The 11,915-nt window shown below is 20.0% G+C and overlaps 1 protein-coding gene across 1 annotated transcript; it reads right to left on the reverse strand.

Moving 5' to 3' along the window:
• Positions 1-11,171: 11,171 nt before the first annotated feature.
• On the reverse strand, positions 11,172-11,606 carry HO133_001547 (uncharacterized protein; the record flags this gene model as incomplete). The annotated part of the gene is made up of 1 exon (XM_037292477.1): positions 11,172-11,606. One exon carries the CDS (start codon positions 11,604-11,606, stop codon positions 11,172-11,174), a length of 435 nt encoding a protein of 144 aa, XP_037151896.1.
• Positions 11,607-11,915: the final 309 nt, after the last annotated feature.

The raw sequence follows: 11,915 nt of genomic DNA on the forward strand, positions 1-11,915 counted from the left end.
TATTCGACGTTAATTTATTATCGATAAGTCTTAATCTATACGAATTTATTAGAGATAATATTAATAATTTATATTTCTTATAATAATTAATATTTATAAAGCTCTTAGCGAAGACTTCGATATTTATTAAATATTTGATTTTCGCGAGGTCTCTTTATATAAACACGTATTCTTAAAAGTTTAATTATCTTTTTTATTTTAATTCTTTTATAAGATTATATAAGAATAAAATAATAAAGGCGAGATTTTTTTAACTCGTCGTTTTTTATTTTAATTACTTTATTCTTATATATTCTTATTTCTTAATCTCTTTAAAGACGATTTTATTAAGAGACTTTAATTTCTTAATTTTAATTCTATAAAAGAATTAATATTATTAATCTTGAAGATTTCGATTTCGAAAGTTATTAGCTTAATAGTAATATCTTTTTTATTTAATTATTTAACGATCTTATATATCGTAAAGATATTATTATTATAATATTTATATTTATATTTTAGATATTTATAATAACGCTCTTATTTCTTTAATATCTATATTTAATTCTTAGATAATCGATATCGATCTTTTTTTATAAATTTAATAGATTAATTTTCTTAAGAGACTTCTCAAGTACTCGAGATAATAGATTTCTCTTATTTCTCCGAGATTTTTTTTAACGCTTTGTCTCTCTTAAAAGTAATATTATAAACGTTATTATTAATTTAGAATTCGATATTAAGCTAACGTAGTCTTATTATAAGAATCGAAAAGTTAATTAAGATTATATTATTTATAATTCTACTTCTTAATTATTAAATAATTAATTATTTTAAGTAACTTCGCTTTAAGAAGTTAGAGAGATTTAATAAAGCGATCTTAATAATAAATCGAGCGTAGAACGTTAAGAAGATCTCTTTAAGATTCTTAATACTTATTATAAACTTAAAATTCTAAAGCTTTACTTTTACTTATTATTCTCGATTTATCTTTATAAATATCTAATTAAGATTATATTTTATTTTATTTAATTCTATCTTAATTACGTTATATATAATATCTTAATAATAATTATAAATATAATTAATCTTATTTCATTTATCTTAAAATAGTTTTTAATTATTACGAAATATAATATTTAATCGAGTATATTAATTTTTATAAAAGTTATTACTCTTCGAGCTCTTAAAGTTAAAGATATTAAAATTCTTATTATTAAATTTAATTATAGAGGTTTTAAAGATATTCGTTACTAAAATATTATATCGAGATTTTATATTTAATAAAGTCGTTTTAGTCGATAATAATATTATATTATTTTTAATAGACTTTAAGCGTTAATACGCTTTATTATTAAAGTTTATATATTTTAAATAATAAGCTTTAATATTCTTTTTTAGTTATTTTTTAAGATCTAAGATTTTTTTAACTTAATTATCGATTATAACGCGATACTTTTTATATAAATATTATAATTAATTAACTTCTTTATATTATTAAAGTTATTTATTATTTATAAGAATATATATTATTAATAAGATTTATTATTTATTCGTAATAAGCGAAGAGACTAATAATTATTATTTTAATTATATTATATTACTTCTTCGAGTATCGAGAGACGTTATTAATAAAGTTTATAATAGTCTATATTTTTTTAAATAAATTCTCTTTATTATTCTTCGTATCTTTCTCTTTCTAAACTTTAACATCTTTAAATAATATAAATTTATTTTTAAATTCGCTTAATTTAATCGTATATCGTCGCGTTTTATTATAAATAAATATCTTTTTCTTCTTTCTTAAAAAGCGATCTTATAATAATAAATTTAATTTTTTATTATCTAAGTTCTTTAATTTATAAAATTAAGAAATATTTCTTTTTTAAATTAAGTCTTTTTAAAGAGTCTAACTTTAAGTAATATTTAAGACGAATTTTTAAAATATATTAAAAGAGAAATTAAAGATCGAAATTTCTTTTTTAATTAATTTTATTAATAATTTATCGTTAATTATTATATCTAAATTTAATTTTATTACTTTATTTTAATAAGATTTTTATTTATTTAAAGAATTAAATTATAAAGTTTTATATATACGAGTAAGCTTTACTCGAGTTTATATTAAGTATTATAATATATTTACTCGAGATTTCTTTTTTTCGAGACGCGATAATATTATAATAATAGTGTTATCTTATCGTCGTAATATAGAGTATTACGCGAATTTATTTTTATTTTAACTCGATAAGTAACTTATAAGTTACTATTACTTAAAAGAATAATTAAAATTATATTAGAGATTATACGTAAAGATTAAAATAGTATTTAAATATAATTTAAATAGAATTCTAATTATATAGATTCTAAGTATAATTATATATATATATAAATATAAGACTACGACTTAGTACGCTAGTATATAATTAAGTTATAGAACTAATCTTAATTAATAATAATAAGTTATAGTACGACTATAAATTATTAAATTATTATAATAATTAAAAGTATTTCTATCTTCTTTTATTAGCGTAAAAGAGTTTAAATTAATTTCGATAACGTTTAAACTTAAATTTTTAATATTTATAAAAGATTCTATTAAAAATTCTTTCTTTATTCGTGAATTTTATATAATCTTAATTTCTTTAATTCGAAATAACGATATAATTATCGATACGAGTTCTTTATTATTATTTAAATTATCGTTATCGCTTAATATAAACTTAGTCTCATCTCTTATAATTTCTTAAATCTTATTATTCTTTTAAAATAATATAATAACGACGTTTACTCGAAGATTATTATATTATAATAAAAACGTCTAATAATTTAATAAATAATCTCTCTTATAATCTTTATAAAATTTAATATTTATAAATTACTTAAAATAATTCTTTCGAGAATTATAAATATAATATTATATCGTCGAATAATATTTAATATAAATTCCTTTATAAGCTATTAAATATAATTTACTTTATCTCTTTTTCTTAAAAATAAATACTATATATAAATAATTAAATATCTTTTTATAATTAAAATTCGATTATTATTTATATTATTACTTATATAAAGATTTACTTTCTTTATTATTATATAAGAGTTTAATCTTAAGATAATTTATATATAATACGATCTTAAATTAAAAGCTTATAAGTATATCGATAAATTTAAAAAGTTTATATGAAATTCTAATTTACTACTTTAGCGTATAGAATTAATAGTAAGAAATACGCGAGATTAGTAACTTAGTTTTACATATAGTAAGAAATTCGTAATTAAACTCTAAAATTCGTAGGATTCATAACTCGACTCTACGATTTATTAGAATAATAAGTTATTAATAACTCGATTTTACTAATAGTATAAATAGTATAATAGCTATTATAAATAATTTTTAGTTTTATAGATTTTAATTTTTTAATAATCGATATTACGACGATAAGATCTTATAATAACGAGTATTTATATTATTTAGAATCTAACTTCGAAATTATAAGTATTAATTAAATTTCTTACGAGAGTAACTATCTTAACTAACTTAATAATTAACGCGATTACTTTAGTAGTAAGTAATAACTAACTTAATTATTGATTTAGAAGTTACTATTAAATTATAGAGTTACTATTCTAATAAATCGTAGAGTTAAGTTACGAATCGTAGAGTCGAGTTATGAATTCTACGAATTTTAGAGTTTAGTTATAAATCTTATTAATCTAACGAATAGCTAATTAATATAGACTATTAGTTAGAATCTAATTATCGTATATTAATCTCGCGTAACTCGAAAAAATCGTATTAATATTTTAATCTTAGATTTACCGATATAATTCTAATTAATTAAATATTAATTTTATAAATTTAATAAGTATTCTATTAAATCGTTCGATTATTCTATTTTAATATAAAGTATAAATAAAGATAAATTCTATAATTATATCTTATTCTTTAAGGATCTCTTTTATCGAAGCGTATTTCGAAGTATTATTAATTCGAATAACTATTATTTCTTTTCTTTCTTCTTTATCGATTATAATTATATTCTTTAAAATAAATATTTAAATTTATTTTTTTAATGTAATTAACTTAATTATTAATAAATTAATAGCCTCGTTTATTAAAGAAATAAACTATTTATAATCTTTTAAAATATTAAATATTAAATATAATTCTTAGAAATTCGTATATAATTATACTTCGAAGATCGTCTCTTTTAATCTTAAATTCTTATTTACTCTTTCTATTATTTTTATAAAGTTATAAATATCGTATTAAAACTTCTTTAATATATATATTTTCTTTATACTTTATATATAGAGATAAAGATCTCGAAGACGATATACTTCGAGATAATCTAATCGCTAATATATTTATTAAAATATCTCACTATTCTCTTAAGTCGTTAATAGTACTTTATTAAAAGATTTAAAGTCTTTAAAAACGAATATTAAGTTCGAATTTAATTTCGTTAATTAATATAAATTATTCTTTACTTAATCTCTCGTTATTATAACTTCGATAATTACTCGAATAATTTAAATACTTATATCTATAAATTATACTTTATAACTCTTCTTATTTAGCGCTATAATAAATAATAAACTTTTACTTATTTTCGAGATATATAAAACGTTCGTAATAATCTAAGTATATCGATTTATAAAAGTACGTATTATACCTCTATTCTCTATAAAGAGAACTTTCTTATTATTAAATTCGACTATTTTCTTACGATCTAAGTATTTTATAAATAACTTTTATTAAGATATTATATAACGAGTCGCTTTAAAGTTAATTAATTATTCTTAACTTATAATTAATCTATTATTTACTCTTATAATAAATATCGCTAATAATTCTTTATTTAAGATCGTTAGAAATATAATAATAATAGCGAATAATATAAGACTACTTTTCGATTATATCGCGTAACTTAATATAAAGAAATCTTAATAAAGTATTAATAAAATATCGATAATTAATTAATATTTAGTTTTAATATATATAATAGTTCTATATAATAGTAATATTAATTAGTATTATATAATAATAACTTAGATAAGTTTTAAATATTTCTTTAAAGTATTTTTCTAATTATTCGAAATCGATATTTAATAAGTAAATAGAAGTATAATAATATTTTATATTATTCTCTTAAGAATAATTAGAATATTTAATACTTTATTAAATTTTTTAAAGTAATAAATTTCTATCGATATAATATTAATTCTATTATTTATATATATAACTTATCTTTTTTTTAGTTTTAAACTTACTTCTTAATAGTAAGAAATATAATTCTTTTAATAAAATAATTGTAACTAAGCTTTATATTTTACTTTAATAATAGCGTTAATACGTTCTTAAGAATTATTATAAAATATTAATTTTAAATCGATTTTTAAGTCGTTTCTTTTTAATATTATTCTAATAATCTTAATATATTAAATATTACGAATTTTTAATTTAAGATATTAATATATTTAAACTTCGAAGTAATTATAGTTTCGAACTAAAATTATATAATTAAGAAAAGATAAGTCTAATTTTCGTTAATTAATTCTTACTTTATTATATTAAATCTAGTAAAATAATAATTATTTAATAAATAATAATTAATAGATTATACTTATATTCTTATAAAGATTTAATACTTTCTTTATTTATAACTCTTTATCTAACTTATCTTTAATATAAATAATATATACTATTTTATTTTTAAACGACTTTAAATATTCGAGTATTATAATATAATAAATAATCTTAGCGACTTAATTAAAGTTAATCTTAGATCTTATTATAATTAGATTAATATTAATAACGTTTAAAGTTAGATTATTAAGTGAAATAAATTTCTTAATAGCGAATTAAATGCTAATTAATAAAATATTAATAAAAAATCGATATTTCTCTAAGTATCTAATAATTAATTATATATTTATATTTAAAGAATTTCTTTATCTTATTTATCTTCGCGTCTAAAATCTTTATAATTAATATAAAATCGAATTCTTTAATCTTAAATTTCTTTTTAATAAAAGTCTTAAAAGTATTAAAAGATATAATATTAAAATAGTCGCTTAATAAGAGTAATTTATTTGATAAGAAAGTTAAGATTATTAATAATAATATCGCTTTTATAAGATTAATTAGACTTTATTTAAATTAAAAAGAAATTAGTTAAATATTAATAAATAATTAATATCTATTATAATTATAAATCTAAGTAATTACTTTTTAAAGATAAAACGTAATATGTTAATATCTAAATTTTATATAATTATATAAGACGAAATGAGTTAAAGAAGAAGAAAAAGATAAGAGAGAAATTAGAGGTTAAATATTCGCGTAATATTAATATAATATTATTATTTATATTAAGTATTCTCGAAATAAATTAATTATAATTATTTTAAAATAAAGTTACTTTATATATATAAGATTTTAGATTTTTTTAAAAATAGAAATTAAGATTATTTAGTAAAGAGTTAAAATGTTATTAAATTTAAAGTAATTTAATAAAAGCTTATTTAAACTTTATTAATAGTAAATTAATAAAATATTAGTTTTTATTTATTTAAAGACTTTAAAATTAAATAAATAATAATTATAAAATATTAATATAAAGTCTAAGAAAAGAATCTATATATAAATAAATATAAAAATAAAATATTATTAATAATAATAAAGAATTAATAATTTTATATATAAGAATATTTATTATCTTCTTATTTTAGATATCTCGAGTTAGTTATCGACTAATAAATTATATATTATTATATTAGAATTTTATTACTTTTTTATTTATATAAGAAATAAATTTTTAATAATTAAATTAGAGTTAATATTTAAATTAATAAATACTTTAAAATATATATAAAAGTATTTCTCTAATCTATTATTCTTATTAATCGAAAAGGTATAATATAATATAGAATATTAATCTACTATATTATACTCTAATATAATATAGATTATTAAGATTTATATAATTCTATATCTAGTATAATATAGAATCTTAATAAGATATATTATAGTATAGTATATCTATAGTATTATACTATAAAATAGTATATATATAGAATATTTCATTAAGATATCTATATTTAGAAGTATAAATAGTTATTCTAATTATTATTCTAATTAATAATTAATTATATCTACTTCTATTCGATATACTACTATAACTATTATTATTATAGCTATTACTATTATAGCTAATACTATTATAACTACTATTATTATAGCTAGTACTATTATAGCTAATACTATTATATCTATTATTATTATAACTAATACTATTATAGCTAATATTACTATAACTAGTATTATTATATCTATTATTATTATAGCTACTACTATTATAACTACTATTATTATAATTATTACTTACTATTATAACTATTATTATTATAATTATTATCGAAATATAACTCTCGCGTATCTTAGTTATCGTATTCTTTAGTTATCTAATTTTATACTATATTTAGAATCTAATCTTAGAGCGGTTTTAGAGAATTAATCTATTTATTCTATATATTATATATCTAATATTTTAATAGCTATTACTACTATAACTATTACTATTTATTATTTAAATAATCTACTATTATATAATAGCTATAATAATAATAGTTATAGTAATAATAGTTATAGTAGTAATAGTTATAGTAATATTAATTATAATAGTACTAGTTATAGTAGTATTAGCTATAATTAACTAGAATAATAACTAGAATAACTACTTATACTTCTAAATATAGAAATCTTAACGAGATATTTTATATATATATTATTCTATAATATAATACTATAGATATATTATATTATAATATATCTCGCTAAGATCTCGAACTTATATTAGAAAAATGGAATAATATTCGATCTTATTTATACTATACTCGAATATAGTATAATATTACTTAGTATGAAATATCTTATAAAATATACTATATCTTTTCGGCTAGTAATTATTCTCTTTTCTATATAGTAATTAAGTTAAGAACTAATATTAATTTAGTTTTTAACTAGTTCTTAAGCAGTTATTAATTTAAAATTAGTCGTATTTTCTTATTAAATTTATTAAGATAAAATAACTCTCGTTTCTTTAATCTTTATTATTCTTATTTCTCTAGTTTTTAATTAATAGATTATCGATAGACTTTTAATTTTTAATTATTATACTCTCGCTATTTTTAGAGTTTTAAGTTATAATAAATAAACGAAGCGTATAATTAAAATCGATTAGCAACTATTAATAAACTAATTAAAAAAATCTATTTATTATTAATAATAGTAAATCTCGATTCTCTATTAATCTTAATATATAATTAATTTATATTTAGATATAAACGTATATAATAATAGATCTATAAAAAGATATAGTTTAAAAAGTATTTAGATTTAATTATAAATATAATTTAAGAGCCGCGATACTTTTAATACGCTAGAATTACTTTTTATATTTAGTTAGTAACTAATAAAACATCGCTATTTAATTATTTATTCTAAATATTTCTTTAATATAAGTTACTTCTTTAAATTCTTTAATATAATTAATTTTTCTTTCTTAATAAAACTTCTAGATATAAATTAATATAATACTAGTTAAGAAGTAATAATTATATATTTATTACGTAGTTATCTTACTTTTACGTACTCTCTTCTTAGATATATTAGATATAATTTAATATAATAATAATTAAAAAGTAATTATTCTTTACTTACTTCTTTATATTATCGAATTCTTTATCTTTAGATTTAATACTATTTTAGAGTTAATTAAAATAAATATTAATTAATATCTAATATATAATATATCGTAATTTAAACTTTAATAAGTATAAAATAGACTCGATAATATTAATATTAAATAATTATTAATAGAATATATATAGTCTTAAACGATTATCTTTATTTCTATTAAGTATATTAAATTTCGAATCTATCTATTTTCGATTATTAATTAATAAAATATTTAATAAAAATCTAATACTTATTAAATAATTAATAATATATTTATATAACTTAGCTTCTAATTTAAATTTCTTAAATATTACGAGCTTTTAAAATTAATTAAAAATCGATTAATATTATAAATAAAAATAAAATTTATTTTATAGTAGTATTTATAAAACTTTTTATATAATTTAATCTAAATTGATTAATAATTAAATTAAAAGAAGTTAAATTAAACTTATATTAATATTCGTAGTATTTTTCTTTTATTAAGAATAATAATCGTAATCTTTCGATGCGTAAGATATCTTTTAAGAGATAACTAGTTTTCTATTAATTAAAGTAATAGGAAATTAAAATAGAAATAGAAATAATCTAGTATTTAATTAGTTAAAATCTAGAAATTAATAATTTCTCTTCTTTATTATATTAATAATCTATCGATAGATTATTAATAAAATATCGAAATAGTTATAATTTTTCTTTTAAAAGTAATAAGAAAAAAACTAATAAATAATTAGATTTTTAAACTTTATATATAAAAATGAAGTTTAAGTAAGAATTCGAAATCTTAGTTTAGAATTATTTAGTAATTATAGTTTTTCGCTCGTATTTGAATATAATAAATAAATCTTATTATATTATAGATATATTATCTAGTTATAAACTCGAAAAGAAGAAAATATATATATATTTAATATTAAGTAATATTAAGAAAAGAAGAAGAAAGAAAGAAAGAAAGAAGTTTATATTACTAGAAAATTACGGGTAAGCTAGTAAACTAAGCTAGTCTCTTAGTATAATCTTAAAAAACTTAAATTTGAAATAATTAGATAAGCTAAGTTCGATTAGCTAGATTAACTATAAACTTCTAAATCTCTCTATTAATAGTCGTGTATTCTAAGTAAAGTATTCGATCTAAATAACTTAAGTTCTCCCTATATAAATAAAACCCTTTCTTACTTTAAGATGATGATGTTGCTTTTCGATTCGGGAATAATAAAATGAGTTTTTGTCGATTGACATTAAAATGATAATTCTCACTGTCGAAGGCAAAATGAGAAGATTAGTAACGGAAGTAGTTGCTTTTTCGGCGTGAATGCTACTTCTGATGAGGGTGGGAGGGTACGTAGATTTTGTTTCATTAAGAGATCTTCAAACATTCTAGTTATTCTTCGATGAAGCGAATTACTAATTTATATCTCGAAAGTATAAATTCTTATCGAATTATATTTCTAATTACTAAATTATATCTCTATATTAAAATTTACTTAAATATAAGATATAATTCGATAATTTATTATTACTTGAAATATAATTTAATAAAGATTTATACTTGCTATAGTAGTTTACTTAAGTAACCTACTTATAGATATAGCTAGATATTTATTAGAAATTATTTCTTTAGGGCCCTTACGGAGGTCTAAATAGAGGTATCTATAGTATAAAGTATAGAATAATCTAGATATCTAAGAGAGCTTCGAAAGTGTCTTTGAGGGAGTAAACTGTTAGTAGCGGCCTCTACGGGGGCTCTGCGAAGGCTCTACGAGGGCAAATATTTAGATCTAAATAGGAGTGTTCTGGCTGTTAAGCGTAGATATCTTCGAGACCAGCCTTTTTAGCTGAGTTACTAATAATAGTGTTTACAATAGTACGCTTAATAGCCAGAATACCCTTATTTGAACCTGAATATTTACCCTCGTAGGGCCTTCGCAGAGCCTTCGTAGGGCCTTCGTAGGGCCTCCGTGGGGGTCGCTGCTAATATGAAACTCGTAAACCTTGAAGCGTAGGGTGTAATTTGGCCTTCGAGCAGTCGAAATTGCCCCCACTCGACTTTCATCTAATGTTTTCAGACTGATAGAATTCTTATCAAATACGGTTGGAGAAAATCTCTTACTTCTATGGTTAGATAGGCTAGATCGCGGATTATCTTCTTCGTAGTTTAAGACTATTTTAATAACTTATTAAATTATACTTTAAGTACTAGCAAATTATCGAATTATATCTTATATTTAAGTGTAATTTAATATAGAGATATAATTCGATAAGGATTTATACTTTCGAGGTATGATTTGGTAATTTGCCCTTCTTCAATGACTTGTTGGGACAGAGCTTTAAGAGATATACTCCAGAATTATTATACGATATCTACTAGTCCCACGTCTCCGAGAGCAATGATGCATATACCGGCCTTCATGCTCGATTTTCTTCGGCGACCTGTGTTTCCAAGGCCCTAAAGCTTAACACTTAAGGCTTCGTAAAATTTATGTCGCAAGAAGGTTTCCCGTGCGATGGTATTCGCCGGGTGAAAGAGTCGGACCTGCACCTTCCCTTCGATAGTACATCCTTGACTGTACCCACAGTTCACAAGCAGCACGAAGGACTGCTGGGGCCTGCCACTCAATCCTTCCGTCACGAAGAACCCCGAGTCGTTTTTGTGCGTGTAAATAACAGGTGGCATTTCTTGTTGCATGATCAAAATGGCAACCACCTCGTCAGGGACTGTGGCTGGTCCCATGTCGGCGCTGTTATTTATTACGCCGCTTGCGAATATGGGGATGTCGATCTTGTAGAGACGGAGGAGCTTCTCTCCGACAAAGGCCTCGAGGAGGGAGGATTCATGCGCGATGTCTGTTGTGACGAAGAAGCTATTAGGTGGAAGGGCCATGTTTTGGATGGAGAATTTTGGTCTGGACACAACGATGGGAGTTGGGGTCTTGTATGGAGAAAATGGCGGACAGTGTAATTCGCTGGTTTTTTTTTACACGAAAATCGAGATTTTTTTCTCGGAGAGAGAGAATGACCTCATGAAGAGAATGTGTATCTTTCACGAAAGGCCTGCTAGGTGACTTGTTCTCCGATCCCGGGCAGCTCGGCGGGTGCATTGTCGTCGAGGTCCAAAAAGATACGCCGTCTTATTCGATATAGTACTTCGTTCCGTCATTTTAAATCATGTCGGAAATGAAGGCTTATAAGA

Source organism: Letharia lupina, assembly GCF_014066315.1.
Source record: "Letharia lupina isolate WasteWater1 chromosome Unknown contig_12, whole genome shotgun sequence".
NCBI lineage: Eukaryota > Fungi > Ascomycota > Lecanoromycetes > Lecanorales > Parmeliaceae > Letharia > Letharia lupina.